The sequence below is a fragment of the Rattus rattus genome, chromosome 8, assembly GCF_011064425.1.
Source record: "Rattus rattus isolate New Zealand chromosome 8, Rrattus_CSIRO_v1, whole genome shotgun sequence".
Classification (NCBI taxonomy): domain Eukaryota; kingdom Metazoa; phylum Chordata; class Mammalia; order Rodentia; family Muridae; genus Rattus; species Rattus rattus.
The window spans coordinates 82,092,986-82,115,778 of record NC_046161.1 but is presented as its reverse complement, the minus strand read 5'-3'; the positions used below and the strand labels follow the sequence as shown (position 1 = coordinate 82,115,778).

Here is a 22,793-nt window from a genome sequence, read left to right as displayed (position 1 = left end):
GCTTCAATTACTTAGAAGTTTCTAGCTACCTATGGTTGTTATGGGGAGGTCTACACCCAGTGGTCCATCTGGAGGCCAGTGGTCTTGACTGGTTTCTAGGTCTTCCAGGCTCTTGTCTTCACATAGAAGGTTGATAAGTAAGAGACTTTCGCATTTCTGAATCTGTGCACCATGTGATAAAAACTCACAGGTGCTGTGAAGATGTACAGTCCCCTTTTCACCCAGGCCCTGTGTTCTCCAGTTCTTCATCTCAGAGGCTGCCACTTTTCTGTGTGTCCTTCGTGGGGTAGACTCACAGGAATGCACAGATATCACAGAGAGAGGAGTGACTTTTCACCGGCCATCTTAGTTCACAGGAATGCACAGATATCACAGAGAGGAGTGACTGTTCTCACCGGCCATCTTAGTTCGACTTTCAGCCTAGGGACTTAGGCTTCTTTGCGAGGGTAGAGGCTGCTGTGCAGAGACTTCTAGTTCTTCTGTGTTTCAGTGTTGCCCAGAAGAATCAAAATTCCTGTCTTCATTGATTGTAGAAGAAAGTTAGGGCACAGAGAGTCTTCAGGGTTTACATAAGAGAAATTGGCAAAAACATAGAAATTCTTCCCATGGAGACTGCTTGTAAGGGACAAATGTACCAAAGTGGGAGAAGACAGGTGCTCTCTGGCCTTAAGACCTGGTCTCCATTTCTACGACTATACACATTTCCTGATCTAATTCTTTCTTCAGGGATACCCTGAAAATCTCAGTGGTACCCTCCGGATTCCAACCCATGTCTGTAACTACTTCCTTCATTTTAGCATATAGTGTTCATGGGATTAAATAAAACCTTGCACTCATAATGTACTTAGGTTTTCATGGAAGGCATAGAGAGACTGTCTCATGCCGTTATCCACATGATATCAGCAGGATACCCAGGAATACATTTTACCTGTATTCCTGTACATTTACCTGTGTTGTGTGGTTGGCCTAGTGCCCTGGCGATGAATATTGAGTCTGTATTTTGATAGAAGCATTGGTGCCTGTGTCAGAAAAGCAAAAATGTTATTATTAACAATGCCAAAGTGAACACTCAGGGGTCATTCTGTCTTCTGATGTATATGATTCTGCACTAAGATTCCCAGTGGCTAGTACATGTTGAAACCCAATAAAAATGTATTTATGATGTAAATATTTTTAATTACCTGCTTCCAGTAGATGATTTAGTGGATTAGTTCTTCATAAATTTACGAGTTTTGTCAGGAGCCATAATAGGACAAGGTAATAACTAGCAGGTGATCTTCCTGAAATGGTTTGCTTAGGATTCTAATATAATCTGTGACACATTCACTCTTATTTGGTGAGGCCATAAGAGAATTCATTTTAGGAAAGATTCTTGCTATTAATATGCTTTTCTTGTTATTATTAAACATATATAACAAAAATTAGGTATTAGCCCACCCCTTTTGAGCAGATCTCTGCAGATCTATGAAGATGTATAGTGATGCTATATAGACAAATAGATAACTTCTTAAGTCTTAATGATGATACCATAAGAATTCCTAAAATTATATGAGTGATTACTAAGCTCTTTTATAGTGGGACTACTATTAGGTCCTTTTTTGATAGTCAAAACTGCAATGAGAACTCTGTCAGTCTCCCATGTGTCACCAGTTAATTGCCCTTATATGGTAACCAGACTTTCTCCTACTCCAAGCACATTCTAAGAGGCTGTAAAATAATTAACCACAGGTCATAAAAAGGGAACTAATAGGTGCTAGGACAGAAGATAAAATATTGACTTGGTTTATCTACACAAAAGCTCACTAATACTTAGTTATGGTTTTTAACTTACAATGAACCTGTGGAGGTGTGGCAGGTGATGGATGTTTAGCCGGATAATTACTCCTAATGGATATGCATGTAAACATTCTCTGTTGTTAACTTCTATTTCAATTTATGATTTGATTTTGTGTGGAAACTTTTGATGAACTTTTTAACGTGTGATCATATATTTGGAAAGATGTTTAAGTGCTGAAGCAAAGAGTCAGAACTGAGCTGAGAAGAATTGAGCTGTGAGAGGGAACTTAGCAGAGGAGGAGTTTTTAGACAGAACTGAAAGAAGGGGAAAAAAGAAGAAGCTGCAGAGAGCTGGAGGAGCAGGCAGTCTTTTTGTTACTATGGGACAGAACAGGTCCTTTGTTTATAACAAGGCAGGCTTAGTCTTATTAAGAAGAACAAACCTTTCTTCTTACAAACTTGAGTTTAATTCATTTAGCATTAAAAGGGCGGAAGCTTTTTCTTTTTCTATGCAATAAAATTGGAGCTCATTTTTCATCCAGAATGAGTGATGGTGCTGGTGCTTGGTCTTTTGCTCCATATGCATATGTTTAGAACTTCAATTCTTTGTGCCATGAAAGTGTGCTTGATGGACATGTGTGAGGCTCTGCAGTCACTTGCATGGCTTCAAGAGTAGGCATGCAGCTGTTAAGTTGACATTTGATGTTACTAGATCAGGGACACTTTACATCATAATTTGTTTATTCATCATTTTAGGTGAAGGTGGTTTTGATTGATGTTTCATAGTTAATATGTGATAGCCTGTCTAGAAGCCTGCACACCCCATCTCTTAGTAAAATGGTGTGAACTGAAATCCTTTTTCTACAAAAAAGCCTCACTTGTTTTAAGAATTCTACAAAGTTTAGAGTTTATGTGATTGTGGAAAGTTGGAATGTTGCAGATTTGTAACTAAATTATTATGAGCTATCTTTAGCCCTCCAATAGCTATTCATTGCCCAGCAAAATCCTTTTGTAATAATGTTCCAACAAATTACTAGCATGCATCAACCCAAAGGCTAAGAATGCCATCAGATACCACCTGAAGCCTATAACTAATCCCCCTGCTTTTTTGTCACTGGCCAATATGATGCTCCCACCATGTATTTGGAAAATGCCCTGATCTATTAACTTTCTTTTTTCTGTAACTATAAATACTTCACAAAACTGTTACCCCCACCTCCCAGAACATGGCATTTGGCATAGCCTGAATCCATGTTCCTGGCTCAGGACCATTAATACTTGGCTTTAGAGTAATTTATCCCTCATTCCCTTTGAGGTGAGAGCTGTGATTTTGTACTAATCAGGCCTCTAAAGTAGTTGTCCTATGGCTGTGTTTCGTCCATCTCTTTGTTCAGTCACACTTGTACTTGTCAGCAGTGGACACAGCATAGATGTTGAATTAATCTTAGCCTTCCTCTTTGAATTGAGTGACTCTAAAGAATCCTTTGAGCTCTCTGAATTGTCTTTCATGTGTGAAGAGCAGTTTGCACCCTCCTCCCTGCCTATAGATGTAGCATTTTGCTCACCTCTTTTATTCCTAGGGGAGAGTAGAGTGTTGGGCATTGGTGGACATTGTGCCAGTGTTGGCTCCTGAACTCTCTTTCCTTGGCCCTCCTCTATGGTTCAGAGTCAGGTGTCTCCTGAGTGATCTATGCAGGTGACTCTGTGGATATGGTCAGAAGCCACAGGCTGCTCAGTAGGTCCTTCACTCCATTCTTCCATTATAAGAGAGCTGATCTATAAGGAATCCTAGAAGGAGGGGAGGATTCCTGCTGCTTACTGAACCCCAGGTCAAGAGCTGTTTACAGCATAGTGATTTGACCAAAGAACTGCATGCAAGCTTAAGTAAGGCTTGCTATATGACCATTGCAATATTAGATGAGGTGGCCTTGGGATTGGAACACAAATACCCAGGCAGAAAATTACAAGTGGGTTTGTGCAACATGGATCCATTGATGTAACTGATGTCACAGGAATACAAGGGAAATGATATGGAGGGTAATAGCTAGGAGACTAGGGGAGGTTTTTGCATAGCCAAGTAAAGACACCAAATTCTTTCTTTTCTTTTCTTTTTTTTTTCCTTTTTTAAATAATTATTAATGATTCTTGAGACAGGATCTCATGTAACCCTGGATGGCCTTACAGCCAACGATGAGGGACTTTGCATTCCTGATTCTCCTGCTAAAATTATAGGCTGGGATTACATATATGGTTTACCTTGCCTGTTTTTAGACAGTGCTGAAGATTAAACAGGGTAAACATTCTGCAACTGAGCTATATTCCCAGTCCTGCTAAATGCTTTTGAACAGGGAGAGACAGGAAAAAGCCTTCATTTTAGGAAGTGAGATAATCAATTGAGCTTTCTGGAGGAATGGTACATTCAGAACCACAAGATGAGGATTCTGGCCTTAGTGCAGAGGAGTGACTGCACTAAATCATATTCATGAAGCTCCTAAACGAAAGTGTGTAGCAGGGAATACTAAAAAAAAATGCACCATCCCACAATAGACAGGGCACCAGTGGACCACATGACACCGGTGGGCTGTTCTCATCTTGTAGACTCTCTGGCCCGGAGTTCCTGAAATCTCTTCGCCAGACTCACTATGTCCCCATGGTGGGTTGCTGCCATGCCAGTCCCATGCATCCAAATTCCATGGCTGGCTGGGGTGCCCTGCTAATGTACCTTTCTCTGGAACTCAGTTGAGTTGCTGTGTGAAGGAAAACACCACACAGTCTTAGTTTAGAATCAACAGGTAACACAATTGCTGGGCGCAACAACTGCCATCCTAATTAGTAAGTCACACTAAATTAATCCTCTGGTGACAGACCCTGGTGGATCTGCCATCTAACTGGGGGCCTCTAGTTCATTACATCTTGTACCCCCAAATCTTTCCCTCCAAAAAACTGCAAGTCCTTTTTCTCCTCCTCTCTTCCCACCTCCAACCTGGAAGTCCCACCTACTTCTTGCCCAGTGATTGGTCCCCTGAAATCTTTATTCATTAGGGGGAAGGTCCTTGCCACCAGAGTGTATAGAAAATGTGATCAGGAAATGCAAGATAAAAAGAATTAAAGGGAGGAGAAAAATGCTAAGACCTGTGCCTGTTGATCCAGAGCAGAAGGCTATGCATATCTCTTGGGCTCCATCGCTTACTTATTCTCAGGGTGAGGGCAGAGACAGTTCAGTGGCTGAACAGGCTCCATCCTGAAGACTTCTGTCCCAGGAGTCTTTGTTCAGGATGTTGTCAGAGACATTCGCTGTCATCTTACTGAAAATGATGTTCCCAAGGGTGAGCTAAATCCTCAGAACTAGGGTGAATAGATGCATGCATAAAATCCCTTTATTTTCTCCAAAAGCCTATTTCCTAGGGTTCCTTTTGCTGATGAAGAGTCCACATCTCTGCTTGTTCTCATCCCCTGTATGTCCCTTACTGTGACAGTTATCTTCTTACCACCTCTAAGAGATGTTGTTCTTATCCTTTCCACCTTTGACCTCTGTCTTATTTCAGAAACTCTTCCTATACTGCACAACAGGGTGGCAACTGTAGCCTGCGGATCAAGTCTGGTCCTCTACCTGTTTAAGTAAATAAGCATAGCTAGTTATTCATATATATACTGCTTATGGCTGCTTTCACAGTACAGAACTGATCTGTGGTTCACCGTGTCTCATAGTCTAAATTATTTACCCCTTGGCCCTTTATAGAAAACGAAATTTAACACACCTCACTCTGGCTCTTCACCTACACTTTCCTGGTTCTTTGTTCTCTCTTTGGCTGAGGTCTGAGGCAGGAAGAATACGTGCACCTATCAGTCCTAAGGGGAGAACGAAGTAAGATGCTCTGTTAAGCTCGCCAGCTCTAGAGGAGCTTCATCCCTTTCCTCACCAGTTCAAGAAATGGCGCCTTAGACTTCTTAATTCAGAGGGGGAAAGTCTCATGATAAATGCTATTATCTTGGACTGCACTAAGAGTAGAGCTCAGGAGCACTATCTGATTTAATGTTTGGGACTGCAGATGAAAAGCAGGTTTGCAGGTGATCATGTTGAAAGCGCAGACTGGAAGGCTACTCACCCTTGATTCCACAGCTAGGAAACTGGAAGTCTACTCACCCTTGATTCCACAGCTAGGAAGTTGCATGGTCCTTGCTCCTTATCAGCTGCCTTCAGAGGAGGCTGCTCTTTCAGAGCAGTACCAAATAATGGGAAAAGAAAGGTTTCAGACAGACTGGGGTATAAGGCTGGTGCAGGTTTTCAAAGGGTTAGCTTTGCAGTTTTGAATGCAAGAGAGCTATAAAACTACACTTCCCCCAGCAAGAACAAACGAACAATAAAGTATGACTGTGCAGAAGAACTGACGGACCCCAGAGACTACTGCCTGAAGGTCTTCTTGCAATCCCGATGAGTGGAGCTCTTTAGCTCTCCTGGTTACATTTTACTCCAGCCGGACCTGTGGGGCAAGAGCTCAAGGGGCTAACTGAAGAGGATTATGGTGGACCCTACGCTAATGTCTTCTGTCAATGAGCCTTTGCTGATTATAAATAGAGTCATGTAGGAAGAAAATGCACGAAGAAAGAAGGCTTTTCTGTTTTCCCTACTGAATTTTGACTTTGTGGTACATTAGAGTGTGTCTAGGCTCATAATCTGTGGATGGAAAGATAGTTGAGCCCTTATCTGATCCACTTGTCCCACTGATTTCTTCACGGGGGAAAGGTGGCATTCAGAAGTAGTGATACAGAAGTGTGAAGAGTGACTGTGTGTGTGTGTGTGTGTGTGTGTGTGTGTGTGTGTGTGTGTCAGCAGAAGAGGGGAGAAAGGAAGAAAGGATGGTGCAAGCCACAGAAAGAACTTCAGGGGCAACAGCTAATGAATGAAGTCAAGTAGGAATGCAGTATATATTCAGAAACACTAATATTCACCCAGCAGCAGAATGGGAACATACCAGGAAGGACTTCTAAGTAAAGACTGGAACCAGGGCCACAGTCAAGTGCACAAATAGTAGAAGGGATTTGGGTGGAAGCAGTTCTATGGGCAGGAACTCAAAAGCCAGCATGCCAGGTAGAATGGCAGGACCTCTGAAGGGCAGTTTCAGATCCCTGAGTTACCCAATGGCCTAAAGGCCATTCTCACTTCTGCTTAACAGTTATAGGCTAGAGAGTTTCACATCTAACTAGTGGCCATGTAGGGATAGACTTATTCATTTTGTCATCACTTCTTTAATATATATATATATAATATATATATTAATATATATAATATATATATAATTATATAATTATATATTTAATATATAATATATATATATTAAAGAAGTGGGTGCCATGCCAGGATTGATCTGTCTGAAGATAATGTACTCATCTTTCAGGAGCTTTGTGCTCTAGAAGTCTATTAAAATTCAAGCGTGAAGGATGACTTGGAAAAAATTATGGCCTGCAAGGAAAATTGCTGTCCAGCCGAGTTGACAGAGACATATACACTCAGCTCTCCAAGATAGACTCCAGGAAGAGCAGCAGACCAAGCACAGGGAGGAACAGGAGCTGCAGCAGTAAACTTGATTCCAGCTCGAGGGCTGAGAGTGGCTTTCCTTGACTGGTTCTCTTCTCTATTCTCTTCCTCCACCAACATAAATGTGGTGGCTTCAAAATTCTACTGTATTCTCCTTCTTTCCATATGAGTTGACACTGGTGGATATCCCAGCTGTTATGTTGCTATCCCTTTTTGTTGCTTTACTTTTATAGTTTATTTTTTATTATGCTAATTAGTAACCCATATGTGATGTAACCTCTTAAAATTTAGAAAATTTTAGAAAGAATATATTTATTTTGGTTATAAACATAGTGTCATAATAGACCTCTAAAACTTTTCCATCTCGCATGACTGAGATGCTGTACTTTTCAAATAGCATCTTCCCCTGATCCCTGGCAAACGGCATTCTACTTTCTGTTTATAAATGTTTTACTATTCTAGATACCTAATATAAGTGGAGTCATGCAGTGCATGTGTTTATATTTTTTTCATTTTACATAGTGTCCTCACTGTTCATCCATGTCCAGTATTACGAATTTTTCTTCAATTGTGTGGCAGATTGATACGTTGCCATATGCATGTACCATGGTCTTGGTTATCGTTTGTTCGTTTTGCTCAGCTGTTACTCTGTTGGACATTTCGGCTGTCTACCTTTTGGCTATTGAGTATAGGTCTACATGAAAATGGAAGTGTAAAGATCTGCTGAGATCCTGATTCTAATTCTTTGCGATAAATGCCAAGAGTAGGGCTTTTAGACCTTATGGTGGTTCTGCTTTTAATGTTTTGAGAATCTTGGTGCCATTGTCTTGACATTTGTTCTTCCACTGCTAGAGAGAACTACACACCTGTCTTCTTACTTCTTACCCCAGGCTTTCTCACGTATGAGACTGCTGCTTGCGCCTTTCCCAGTGCACCACTCCTGCTGCCCCTCTTTTGGCTTCCAGGATATAACCTGACTCTTGACACATTCTGAATAAGCCCATGTCAAGTCAAAAGTAGCCCCCAGCCAGGACTTACCCCCCAGTTAGACTTACTGTCTGCTGGAGTCTCCTGAGTCTTTGCTTCTGCAGCTTTGGGACAGAGATGGAGATGTTGTCTTGGCCTGATGGTACAAGTTATTTTAACTGAACTGCCGTCTCTTGAAGGCAGGGACTCTGTGTCCTCTCTGAAGATTTTACAAAGCACCTTTTCACATGTGGAGAGGCAGAAATCATAGTACATATATGTGTGTTACAGGTTTAGAAGACAGGAACTTTAAGTTAGTTGCTCTGGAAACATAAAGAAGACCCTTGGGAGCAGGGTCCAAATGTATAGGACACTGTGCATTCCTATAGAGATAAATTTATGGGACAGGGATAGAGAGGAGAGATCAGTGACATCAGCTTTTTAAACTTCTTTTATGCAAGCAGGCCTTGGAATAGACAAGCAGGCTTAGAGGGTTGGATCTGACTGCACCTAAGTTCTTCAGTATGGGATGTTAGCAGGTAAGGTGTACACAGCAGGAATAGGAAGTGGGGTTCACCGCATAGGAAGTCACCAGCTGTTTGAAGCCAGGATGAATCTATCTGAACAGCCTCCTCCTAGCACCCCGAGCTGGAGAGTCCTTGGCTTCCACCCGTGGTCTGCTGTGCCAGCAGTGCTGTCTACATGCTTAGCCCACACCCAAGCTTTAAGTCTGAGCCCACCCTTGCCTTTTAGTGGGAGGGAAAGGAAGAGGAGCGGGCCTGGTGGACTGCGTGGTATTTTTAACAGCTGTGAAATGGCTCCATCCTTTCTGTCTTCCCTTGCCTCCTCACATCCCTCCATCTGTTATCATCCCAGGGCTGGCTCTCAAGCCAGACAGGTGCGAAGAATCAGCCGCATGCTGGAGTTAAAGGAAGGTCTGCCTGCAGAGAGTCCTCTAGCTAGGGTGAGGCTAGACGCTGCTGTTTCTACAGAGCACACAAAGGACTGCAGAGGGATGGATGCAGGCCTAACAACATTGCTGAAGAATTAGTTCCTTTGTCCAACTTGGTGTTTTGGGTTTTTTTTTTATGATTTCACAAGATATATATATATATATATATATATATATATATATAGAGAGAGAGAGAGAGAGAGAGAGAGAGAGAGAGAGATGGTTGATGTTATTAGAAATAACATGCTATCTGGAAGCAGTCTTGAAGTAACCATTAATACTCTAAGTAAATTTCTGTTTTCCACAGGTGGACTTGACCTCATCTTCCTTCCTGGCCTCGGGTTTGACAAAGATGGCAACCGGCTGGGTCGGGGCAAGGGGTACTATGACACCTACCTGAAGCGCTGTGTACAGCATCAGAAAGTGAAGCCCTACACCTTGGCTTTGGCTTTTAGAGAGCAGATCTGTCCACAGATCCCAGTGGATGAGCACGACATGAAGGTAGATGAAGTCCTTTACGAAGACTCCCCAACATCTTAAATTACACCACGACGGCCACACTTACTGCTTTGTACTGGCGTAAAGAAAATATGTATATTTTTCTCTTGTCACAGATGAATCAAAATGACACATTAAAGTGAATATGGATTGTCATTTTTAGTGTAAATATAAAATAATATAAAATCTTTTTTAGAAATCAATAGAAATGTTACTATTAGAATATTAATGCAAATGGAGTGGAAACTGCATGGTTTTCAGCTTAGCTTTCTGGTGTTAAGATGTTACGGTGACCTTTCTGTCTCTAGTTTAAATTAAGCATTTATGAGTATTAGAGAAAGATAGAAATTGGGTGTGAGTGAAGACACTGTTTTTTAATATCCAGTCATAGGCCTGATTGCTCTGGCATATGGAGACTCAGCTGTTATTAATTGGTTTGGCAGTACTTGGTATGGATAAAATATTCCCCAAGACTATTATTATACCACTTGATATATCATGGCTTCATTTACTCACCTTGAAGTTTTGTGTGTGACATTTTATAGCTTCATGTGGTGAGTAGATGGGAATCTTTTGTGGTTTACATACTTTGATTCAGTTGATTGGTCTCTGGCCTTAGGACTTACATAAGGAATCATTTCTGTTAAGTCGTGGGTTCCACTTGGAATGGAAGCTGCCATGGATTGGACATTGCCAGATGGCCTCACAGTCGGGAGAGGTACTTTTGTTGAGGGGAAAGATTTGGTTATCACAAGACACTCAGGGGTCTTCCTGGACATGACTGCTTGCTTGGTTCCACCTGCAGCCTGTCACTAGCTCCTGCTGGCATTGCCTCTGGGATGCCGTCTACATCTGCTCTCTCCTTCCTGTCTTCCTGCTTCCATTTTCTTCAGCTCTCAGCATTTCTCAGCTCAAGTAGGCAGTCTCCATGCTCAGCTTTTTTTGCCTCCAATTTATTTCAGGGATGATCTGGTAAGATATAAATCTAGTGTGGACACTCTGCATCAAAGTATTTTGGAGACATACATTTTAACAAGTAGATGCCTTCCCCTGTAGAAGAAATCCCTTGTAAGCCCCTCCCTCTTCTGTCGTCTCTTCCCTCTCCCCCGTATGTCTTTCTGTGCATGCCGTAAGTGCCACAGGCTCTCTGCCCAGTGCACGCTGCTTTCCTGCATCTCAGTGCTGGCTCCTGTATCTTCAGGACGCTGCCCTTGCTTTGTTTCTCCAGGACCTGTTCCATGGCTTCCCTCCTGCCAGTTCTAGATCCTCTTCCTTCCCTTGCTGTGGCCATTGCCCATTTATCACATCATCCTATGGAGCAGTTACTAGTGTCCATGTCTGTCTCTTCATGAGGCTGTACGTTTGAAAGAACTTCTTGTCTGTGGTAGTTGACTGATGGAGAGTATTCGATAACATTTTTTAAAATCATAAACAGAATATATGTATAATTATTTCATTGTAAACACAGATCTACTATTTTTTTACATAATAATATACAGTTTGATATTTTGTGCGTAAAAAGTAAATATATATATATATATATATATATATATATATATGCATGCTTTAAAAATGCCAATTCAGGTAAGAGTGGATCTGTACAATTTAGAATATGCAATGAGAAATGAGAGAGAAATGGAATTAGTACAAGCTATGATGGCATTAGTATACTGATTAATCTTGTTCAGTGTTACTTCAGTGGCAAGGATAAGGTAAATGTTATTATAACTGACATGACTGTTGGGGTGAAATAGTTAAATCATAAACTTACTGAGCTGTTGCAGGTCGAGAAAGCTTTGCTTTCTTACCTATGTTATTCTGTATTAACAGAGAGCATGCAAGAGCCCGGTATAGTTAGAACAGACAAACGACTTCCAGAAACTGCTGGCCGCTTAAGGTTCAGGAAAATCAAAAGCCACATGATCTCTTTCTATAATGGCTAATCTTGTAAACTTGATGGGGTTTAGAATTACCATAGAAACACGTCCCTGGGTATGTTTATGAGGGTGTTTCCTGAAAGGTTTAATCAAACAGTGAAGACTTAATATGTGATAACTCTGTCTCATGGGATGGGGCTGAATGAGAAGGGGAAAATGAGTTGAGCACTAATGATCATTGATCTCTGCTTCCTGACTGTGGGTGCCTCTGGATGCTATCATGGATTATATACTGCCAAAATAAATAACTTCCTTAAGTTGTTTTTATAAATATTTTGGTAATAATAAACATATCAATTAATACACACCCCTAAAAAGACAGCCATTTCTGTGTGACCAACCTTGTACCGTGGAATTCCTGTTGAAGGTATTGTATTGGAAGGGTGACACCTCTCCCTCCCCCCAATGATATAGGGTATGATAACACTGTAGGTAGATTAGGACATCTGTGACCTAGGGAGTGAGCACCACAGTGTAGGGCATCATGTGTTATGGTTTGAATCTGAAATGTTCCCACAGGTTTATGTTCTGAATAGTTTCCCCAGTGATGGCATTGTTTTGCCTTAGAACGCAGAGCCTCGTTGGCAGAAGTAGGTCACTGGAGGTAGATCTGTCCGGTTCCTCCCTGACTTTCTGCTTCCTAATCTGCTGTGATGAAGCCTCCACTGCTGTGAGTGGAACTTCTATAACATGTCTTCCTTGCCTTCAGAGCTGAAACCCTCGAACTCTGTGATCCCAACTAAGCCATTCCTCTCTGTTTTGATAGATATTCTGTCATGGCAATGCAAAAGTAACTAGTACACTTTCAGAATGAAGGGGTTATCAGGAGAAGGAGCCATCTAGACAGAGGATAACTAGTTATCAGGTACTAGCTGAACCCATTAACCAGAGGTGGATCTACTCCCAGGGGCCTACTTCTGCCAGCTAGGCTCCACCCACTGAGACACCACTTAGTCTTGAAGAGCTGAAAACATCAGAACCACAAAGAGATGCATGGTACATATTTTATAGAGTTGTGCTTAATTGAACTAAAACCATATGAAATTGTAGTCAGTGGTTAAGAATAAATTACATTTAATCCCAATATTCCCCTACCTAAAGGACAGGTTAAATATACCGAGACATGGGTAGCTTCATACAGAAACTCAGTTCCTGACCCTAGATTTTAAAAATTTGTATGTATATAAGGATAGAGTGGGGAATGAAGGCATATATGTATTTCTTGTAGAGACTTCTGAAGTCCAGTTACTTATATTGTATTTACATAGGTATGTGTTTAATTCTTCCCCTAGCCTATAGCTCCCGAAAGTACATTCTCTGGCAAGCTCATAATCATTTCAAGACTCACTACAGACCCTACCAGAAAAAAATTAATAGTTCCTGATGAGGGAATGAACCTGCTTCAATGCTGCCTTGTGTCCATTGGGAGAGTATAGAGGGGAAAGGAAAGGAGACATGTTGAAATTAAATTACAGTATCAAAAATAAAAACAAGAAAGAAACTGACTCTTCTTCCCTCATTAGCTACCAACTGTCCATAGCTCCTTAATTAGGGGTAGAGGCTTACCAATCCCTTCTCCATGTTAGAGTGCCAACTGGCTTCATCTTGTGCAGTTGACCACTGCTGTGAGTACATGAGTGCAGCTGCCTGTCATGTCCAGGAGACCCTGCTCTGGTCTTCTCCGACTTCTGGCTCTTAAATCTTTCTTCCTTTCCTTCTGCAGTGGTACCTGGACCTTGGGGAGCAAGTGTGATATAGAAACATGCTGAGCATCCCATTGACACTCATTCTACTTTGAGCAGTTGGGAATCACTGTTAGTCATATCTACTACAGCAACTTCTCTGATGAGGTCTTGGGTGTGTGTGTGTGTGTGTGTGTGTGTGTGTGTGTGTGTGTGTGTGTGTATACTATATATATGTGTGTATAAGTTTACCATATTTGTGTGTGTTTACCATGTGTTTACTGTGTGTGTGTATGTGTGTGTGTGTAGGTGCACACGTGGGTGCGCACGTGCGGGAATGTAGCTAAAGACCCCAAAAGAGGCCACAGATCCCTGGGGTTGGCTTTGTGTGGTTATGAGATTGTGAGCTGCATTGAAGTTGGCTCCTCTGTGAGAGCGGGAACAGCTCTTAAATCATCTCCCTGGCTTTGAATTTTTAAGACAAACTACTTTCTACTGTGCAGAAATTCTCCATTTTAGACCAGATGGCCACCAGTTTCTAATAGTTTTCCCATCTCTGCAGATATGTACCACAGCAACCTTCTTAAACTATGGGAGTTGTGTAACTTGAGTTTAGGGATCACAAACACACACACATACATACAAATTGGCAAAGGTTAAAGTGTTTTGAATATGCAAGGACTGAAAATTGATTCAAAATCAAATGTAGTTTTGGATTCAAGCCCTTTTTGGCAGTACTTGCCCATGTTGTATATCATAGGACGACCATGACAACTACTACTACCACCACCACCCACCACCACCACCAACCACCACCACCACCACCACCAACCACCACCACCCACCACCACCACCACCACCACCACCACCACCACCATCACCTCTACCTCAACCACTACTACTACCACCTCTACTACTATTACTACTACCTCTACTACTACTACTACCACTACTACTACTACTCTTCTTCCTCTAGCTCCTCCTCTTCTGTCTCTTCCTCCTCTAGCTCCTCCTCTTCTGTCTCTTCCTCCTCTCGCTCCTCCTCTTCCAGCTCCATCTCCTCCACCTCTTCCTTCTCCTCTTTGACAGGGTCTCGCTATGGAGCCCAGGCTGGCCTAGAACTCACTGTGTAGACGAGGTTGGCTTTGAAGTTACACAGATCCACCTGCTTCTGCCTGCTGGAATTGAAGGTGAACCATTTACATTGTTAATAATTAAGTTCACAGATTATTGACATTTTAAAAAAACATGTTAAGACAATTTAGACAACACATGCTTCCAACAGTACTCGTGTAAATACGGGAGTGTATATGCATCACATGTGCTTTGTAGTTCAATTGCTCAATACAAAGTCATGGCACAAAGTCATTTTCAGTATACCCTGTTGCTCCTGCCTCCCTTCTTCCCTCCTTCTTCCTCTCATTTCCCTCTGTGCCTCACGCCTTGCCTCCCGTTGTTCCTCTCCCTTCCTTTTTCTACCTGCCATGGAGCAACTCGAGGCTTCACACATGCTAGACGAGCGTTTTATCTAGGTATCACACCTCTTTGGAAAGTAGTTTTCACCTCTGTCTTTGATGGAACATGGCCATTTACCTGGAAGATTCAAAATGTATATATTTATACATTGAAAATATTTGCTTAGGTAGTAATTGAACAGTTACCGTTATTGCTTATAAGGGTCAGAAATTTTTCAACATATCACGAAGAATTGTAAATATTATTTTAAAATGTGATTTTGTAAAATCCACATCAGTGAAACCTGCCTCATGTGTTAGTTCTTCATGTGAATGAATACCACTGTCTGAGTTCAGTCAAAGAAGCCACTCTATTAGAAATTGGAAACAGTTACGGTATTTTGAGAAATATTTATTCTCTCTTTCTCTGTTTTGGTCACATGGGTACACTTACTTGCATATGTTTGAACATGTATGTAGAGGTCAGAGGTCAACTTCGGATGGTTGTTGTTCCTCAGAAACCATCCACCCATTTTATCCAGACACGGTCGCTCACTGACCAGGAGCTTACAAAAAGGCTAGGCTGGTTAACCTGAAGCACCAGGTATCTGCCTGTCTCTACCTCCCCAGTTCCTCAATTACAAAAAGGCTGCTGTTGTGCAGCAAACACTTTACACACTGAGCTAGTCCCCAGCTCTGCCTACCTCAGCCTTAACTTCCTGATAGCCACACTGCAAGAGGAAGCATTTGTCCTTTCAGTCAAACCTCTCACCCTGTACCCTTTATGCTTTCATGGAGGTTTTCAGCCTGTCAAAGGAGTTTTCTGTGTGTGCTCCTGTGATGCTTCCTGACAAAAGGACATGGCTGTCTCTCCCCCCGTTGCTTTGTTTCTATTGCATTCACATTTCTTTGGCACAAAGAATCTGAGGTTTTTAAACAGCATGCTACTTTATGTCTTTTTCTACTAAGTGAGAACACTTTAAAACGTATAAATATTTGCCACTGTATTTAGTGAGCCATGTTTCCCAGCCCTTAAAGTTGGCATCTCAGGATGCTGTCCATTTCTAAACAGGTGAGTTTGCCTTCGTTGTCTTCCTCTGTAGCTTCCCAGTGATGTAGACGTCACAGGCATCACTGTGGGTGTCAGATGTGAAAGCCCTTGTGAACCACAGAGGCACAAATCCTCACGTGGGAAAAATCTTTGTGATCATTTCTAATTTTTGAGCTGACTTCTTGGCAAAACGAGTTTTTCCTTGTGAAGCTTGTGAACAGCTTGCTCCAGAAAAAAAGGCATCAGCAACTGTTGCTCAGCCATGACTTTGTGATTGATGACTTATGTTTGGTCTGCTGTTGTCTCGTAGGAATCTTTGGAGGCATTTGTCTATTTTGGGAAGGTTGATCTAGTAGAGACTCTATAGTACAGTGGGTGAGTCCTTGTTCTTGGGAATCCATGTAGAAACGATTGTGTCTCAATGGGATGAAAGTGGCCAAACCCTCCTCCCACATCCGTATCCCTCAAGCACAGACCCTACATGGTACCAGATATGCAACCTTCAAAAAGGCAGAGTGAGTAGCTGATGGCGATCTTAATTTAACACCCAGGACAACTTACTTGAATTAAATCCTGAAGTCTATCAAAGGATTCTCGGGACTAGAGTAATAAAAACTGGAATTTCTTTTAAATTTCCCACTTTTTCTCTGTGCTTTCTTCTCAGTCTTCCTACCACCAGTCACAAGTATTTTCTGTTTTAACATTTTGTCCTATTATGACAACAGACTACCCCAATGCAAGGGGACAAAATATGCTCATGTCCTGGCTATATGCTTTTAAAAAACCATTACATGGTTAAAAAGCACGCTTTCGAAGCTTTCAATCGTGAATGAAAGTGCAAGGACCATACTGTAAATGATGACTACTTGGTTGATCACAGAAAAATACTCTTTAGAATTACAATTCAAGGATGTGTCTTACCCCCTCAAGCCTAGAGATAAAGAATACTGAATTGTTCTGAAGATCTGGGTTGATATCCCCATGGATGCTCACTGTAGAATAAATGCACCACTGTAGTTCCGAAATATTTGCTCTCCTTCAAATCTGGAATAAGAGGAGATAAACCACATAAATGGTTTCCAGTAGATACACATAGGTAGAGCCAGTGGACTGTAGAGATTACTTATCAGTGCTACCATCTCCTGTAACTTTCTTCTGTGCTTGCAAGCATTACACCCATAAAACATCCCCTGTCTGCTTAACAGCCTTTCATACTGCTCTGTTGACTACAGAATATATAGCCCAAACCTGGCTCTCATTCAGAAAGGGTGTTTTCCAACCAGGTTGCAGTTTTCCCACCCTCAACTCCTGACCAGTGATGCTAGTTACATTCACATCTAGTATGTGTGGTAAAAACTGTAAGAGCTCTGGGGCTGGGAGATGGCTTAGTGGTTAAGAGCACTGACTGCTCTCCCAGAGGTCCTGGGTTCAATTCCCAGCAACCACATGGTGGCTCACAGCTATCTGTAATGGGATCCAGTCCCCTCTTCTGGTGTGTCTGAAGACAACTCCAGTGTACTCATATAAATAAATCTTTAAAAAAAAAAAAAGGAACTGTAAGAGCTCGTTTTTCTACAACAGAACAGAAAAGTTGACAGAGGCAGCTCGATATTCCAGAAGTAGATCGTGACTTTATTGGTGTGGGAATCAGGTTTAAGTGGGAATGCTGGTCTAGCTTTTGTCTCAAGGTGTGACCTGAAAGTCTGCATTTTGCACGTTTGGTTTGCAGCTGACTAGCTAGATTCCAAGACATAATCACTAGAATGGTGGTTCCAATCCCAAATGGTAGTTTAAATTTAAACAAAATTAATTTCGTAAATTTTATATTTAAAACCATCTTACTTGGCCCCATTATCCACATGATAGCTGTGACTATGTGAGGATCAGAGTTTGCATTCAGTTTCAAGGATAAGTCTCATTCATAGAAAGAACAACCAAGACCTTCATCCTTCTTTAAACCTTTGGGAACCTCTTTTCTTTCCTTGAGTCCTACTCTGGGATGAAGCTCCATTTGGTGGTTTGAATGAAAACGGCACCCACAAGCCATAGACAGTGGTGCTTTTAGGGAGGTGGACTTGTTGGAGTAGATGTGGCTTTTTTGGAGGAACTGTGTCATTAGGGCTGGGCTTTGAGGTTTCAGCTGCTCAAGCCAGCCCCATGTCACTCTCTCCACTGCCTGCTGATCCAGAAGTAGAACTCTCAGCTCCTCTCCAGCACCATGTCATCTGCATGCCACCATGCTTCCCACCATTATGGTACAGACTAAACCTCTGAACCGTATGTCAGTCGCCTGTTAAATGTTTTTCTTTATGAGAGTTGCCATGCTCATGGTGTCTTTTGACAGCAATAGAAACCCTAGTTAAAATACTACTTTGATTATTATCTTTCACTTCTAGAAGTGGAAAAACAAAACAAACAAACAAAAGACCCCACAAAGTTCTATTTTCGTTAAAACATGTTTAAAAGTTCATTTCTGTTTTTATCGGAATTTCATCCTCATCTCTCTAGGTTTGTATTTGTTTGTTTCTGTCCCCATCTCATAGCATCTCAGCAGAGGGAATGGTTTTCAGTGAAGTATTTGATTTTGCTCTCTTGTGGCTTTTCTCCTGGTTCTCAGGTTTCTACCAGAAAACAGCCGAAGTCATTGCTGTTGACACCTGGCCATTGGGGCCTTCTACATCGCACACAGCCAGCTGATGTTCATAGAGCTGCTGTGTGAGTCTTAGAGTAAGCTCTGCAGAGACTGATGCCGTGCCACTCTCTGACTGAGCTCATGTAATCCTGACTACTGTTCGCCCTGTAGACAGACCCCTCCCAAGTCCCTCATTCAGTCTGGCAGTTCTCTTGATCAAGCCTCTTTGATGCTGGCTTGAGTATGGTCTCCACATAGGTGACCATTTAGCTAAATGCTCACCAAGCTGCAAGTGTCCCTAGCTCCTCGTTTGATCTGCTCTTGATGGCTTTTCCAGACAGAGCACAACTTTCAGATATCTGCCATCTTCACAAATGCATATAATCATGCATTTCTCAGGATCTCTTGAATCCAGAATCACTGGACTTGTGATTCTGCCTGGAGACAACTGCCTCTTTTGTTAAACGCTTCCAGTTGAAAGGAACCTCTCCTTGGTTTGGAATACTGGCAAGGTATCATGGTGAGGGAAAGGACAATGACATAGCACTTTCTACCCTTCCTTCAGAGACTCTGATCCTGGCTTCCTTTTTAAATTGATCCTGAGGCTGAGTCAGTGGAGGGAACTGGTCAAAAAAATGTTGGCTAACTATTGTCAAATCTGTATGAATGTGTGTTATGGCCCCCTCTCCTTATTCTGTGATAGGTATATTATTTCTTACCTGCATTGCTCTCTACTCTGGGATGCCACATTTAAGTAAGACCCATGCAAGAGCCATCTTCATAACTCATACACATCATGTATGTAGACCAGAAAGTGTGAAGGAGTCAATTCCTCAAGGAGCCATGCTTGATCAAGGTAGGCTAGGAGGCAGCTGATGAAACCTGCTCTCTTCTCATCCTGACATGAATCCCAGGTATGGAACTTCTGTGCCAATGGTGGTCATCAGCTAGTTAAGCCACTCTCAAGGTGGCCTTGTCTCTACTGTTCCTCTCTTCCCATTCCCAACTCCTGTTTTCTTGATACTGAGTTGCACAATTCCTTGTCCTGGGTGCCTGTTTTTCTGATGATCCAGGATAAAACAATGTGTCCATCATTTTAGAAGGTGTTGATGTTTGTTATGTGTTGTTCCCACTTTGGAGACTACAAGAGGGAAAGTGTCATCTGGCATCCTTCTATACGTTATTATTTTAAACAGAAGGATAACAGTCACAGTCACTGTCAAGCAGAAGCTCTGACTAGGTAGCAGCAGATGCATGTTCCTGGTCATAAGGGTTCATGTTCTTGTTCTGGTTTAGTGATGGGAGTGACATAAGTACACAGATAAACTTTGATGTGGTTAAGGAATGTTCTCCATGAGCAGGGGGAGATTGGAGCCTAGGGCCTGACATACCTTTATATATGATTCAGCTATTGTTTTGTCCTTCAAGCAGGGACAAAATTTAAATAAGAAAAAAGAACTGTTGGACAGAACCATAGCTACTATAGCATGATTCTCATTCTCCCTAGAGACAGGGCTATGCTTTCCTCAGTGAGCAGGATGTTGGCTACTGACTACTCAGAGCTGAGGTCCTATCTATACCAGTTGTCCATGAACAGAGTGGCATCTTGCCCAAGGTTTCAGCTACTATTTGATGGCAGCCTGCTCCTGAGGCCTGAATAGTGTAGAGGTACAAGGGGCTTGTACCCCTTAGGTCCTTCTAAGCACAGTGGGATTCAAACACTTTACCATGTCAGCCATATTCAAGAGCTTACCTTGTGGGGTAATAAGAGTCTGTCAAAGGCATTTATTTCTAATTCCATTTTGAACATGGGCATCTTCATCCTTGTTTTCCAAATGGAGAAATGGAGGGCCACTGAAGGGAAGGTCATGGGTAAAAATCACAGCATAAAGTGGCTCGGCCAGGAAATGATAGGCCCTGTTGCTCTACAGGCTGCCATACCTTCTGCCAGGCAGATGCTGCAGAGGGCATCATTTACTAGTGAGGGGCCAGGCATGGGTATTGGGTGCAGCACAACTTAGAAGCTCTGTGTATCCTAAGGGTGGCATATGCAGTTTCAGATCTTGTTTGCTACTTATGGCCTCTTTGTCTGTAGAAATAATTCACTTTCTTTTTGCCTCTAAAAATGAGAAATAATCATAGTATCTACCTCTTAGATTTGTGGTGAAGGATGAAAAAGAAAATGGATAAAGAACAAAATATAATAGCTGATCTGTAGAAAATTGGAAAAGCTACATAGACTTTGGCCCAGTTTTCTTATCAAATGAAATTATTCCAAGTGTCTGTTAACTGGAATTTTCCTCCAAATTGCGACATTTACTTCAAATGCAGTATTCCCTCAAGAGAGGAAAGGGAGGTTCTTGGGCTTCAGAAGGGAAACAAAAGTTCACATGTCTCTGAACACAGAAGCTGGAAGATTCTTGAGGACCCCTATTCAGCCATATAAAAAGACGTAAACAATGCTAAGGTTGGAGACTCTGACCAGTGAAATTGGAATTTGCATCTGAGCGCAAGTTGCATAAAGAGCCTCTCAGCTTTGCAGTTTTTTTTTTTGACATTTCAAAATAAAGAATGTATTTAAAATTATAAATTCAGTAAACAGCTTTGCAGTTTTTAGAGAGCCTTATGGGGTTACAGTTTTGGGAGTCACCTATGTTGAGGTAGGTTTTGGGGTGATACAGCTGCTTTTAAGTTATCTGGGATCTTTGTACATAAATCCTCCCGCAGAATCCTGTTAGTGACCTCAATAAAATCCTCAGTGGTTAGCCATATTGGATGTTACAGTGTAGATGTTGCTTTGGTCTGTCACAGGTTCACTTTCTGAGAGAGTAGACACTTGCTGTGTTCCCAGGAAAAGTCACACAATAGTTTCACAGTGTCTGTCTTACCCAGTAATTTTGGTAGAAGACCCTCATTGTCTGGTCTAGTGGGCTAATGGAAGTTATGCTTCCTGTGGAAAGAGTTGAAAACTTTGTTGAAGTATTCTCCAGAGTAGAACTGTTGGACCTTAGAAGAAACAAATTGACAGACAGGTTAAAACTTGAGAAACCAAATACAAGGAATCAAATGGCCATGTGTACTTCTAGAAATGGAAGCAAACAGGATGGTCACAAACAGACATTGGGTTTAAGGTCCCACCAATTCATCTTGTTATTCTTTGCTCACCCACATCATTGGCACCTTCAGTATTTTAGTTTTTGCTTTATTCATCTGGATTTGTTGATGTAAAAGCAACAGGTTCTGCCTTGAGCGCAGGTCAGCAGATGTAGGGCTTAATGGTGTTGAAATTCAACAGCTCTGGGTGCATCTCACTGTTTCTGTATTAGTGAAATCTCTTGGGCTAATATAGTTACTTGGCTCAATGGTTCTGGGATAGTCTTTGAGCAGTAAAAATGGATTTCCTATATCTACAGTGAGGGTGAGGGCAAGAACCTCACAATAAGCCAGTGCTGTTCTCGTTTAGGTCAGAGAGGAAATTATTGCAAGGGTATAGAGTCCTGATGAAATGTGGTTTGGAAGGGATAGAGGCTAATGTACCTGTTCCTGTCCAGGTAGCTGCAAGGCAGACATAGGTTCAGGCGAATATGATTCGTGGGGTTAAGAAACTGACCTAGGGAGGTTTCCAGTAGTGCCCAGAACACTGGAGTCCATAGGCACAACTGTAATGGCATTAAGCTACCCTGTAGTTACCTCAGGGTTCCTGTTGCTGCAGTAGGACACCATGAGCAAGGTGAACTTGGGGGAGGAAAGGGTTTATTTCATCCTAAACTTTGTAGTACATCATCCAGACAAGTCAAGGAAGGCATTGAAGGCAGGAACCTGGAGGCAGGAACTGGTGCACAGGTCAAGGAAGAATGCTGTTTACCTGCTTGCTTCTCATAGTTTGATGAGCCTGCTTTCTTCCAATGCCTAGGACCAGTAGCCCAGCACCACTGCTCCAAGGGTGCTGGGCCCTCCTGCATGAATCACCAATTAAGAAAGTGAACCACAGACTTGCCCACAGGCCAATCTGGTGGAGGTCATTTTCTCGATTGAGGTTCCCTCTTTCCAAGTGACTGTAGCTTGTGCCAACTTGAAAAAACAAGCACCATGGGAGTGTAGAGGGGTTTGGACTTAGGTAAGCAGGGTTTTTGTGGAGTTCCAGATTAGCTCTCCACTGAATAATATTCTATATATAATTTTAGCCCAAAATTTATATCAGAGGCCATGAACTTCAGTGGACTTTGGACAAATTGAGCTGTCTGTGAGACTTTTGAGGAGTAATGGGCCTGTGTAGTTTCCAGAGTCAAGGAGACTAATTTGGTCAGCT

The 22,793-nt window shown here is 42.0% G+C and overlaps 1 protein-coding gene across 1 annotated transcript in view; it reads left to right on the top strand.

Moving 5' to 3' along the window:
* Mthfs (methenyltetrahydrofolate synthetase) overlaps window positions 1-11,235 on the top strand; it is a 40,335-nt gene extending 29,100 nt beyond the window's left edge. The window contains exon 3 of the mRNA XM_032910269.1: window positions 9,538-11,235. Coding sequence (XP_032766160.1) covers window positions 9,538-9,770 — 233 coding nt within the window. The 3' untranslated portion in view covers window positions 9,771-11,235. The remainder of the gene's footprint in view (window positions 1-9,537) is intronic.
* The last annotated feature ends 11,558 nt before the right edge of the window (window positions 11,236-22,793 follow it).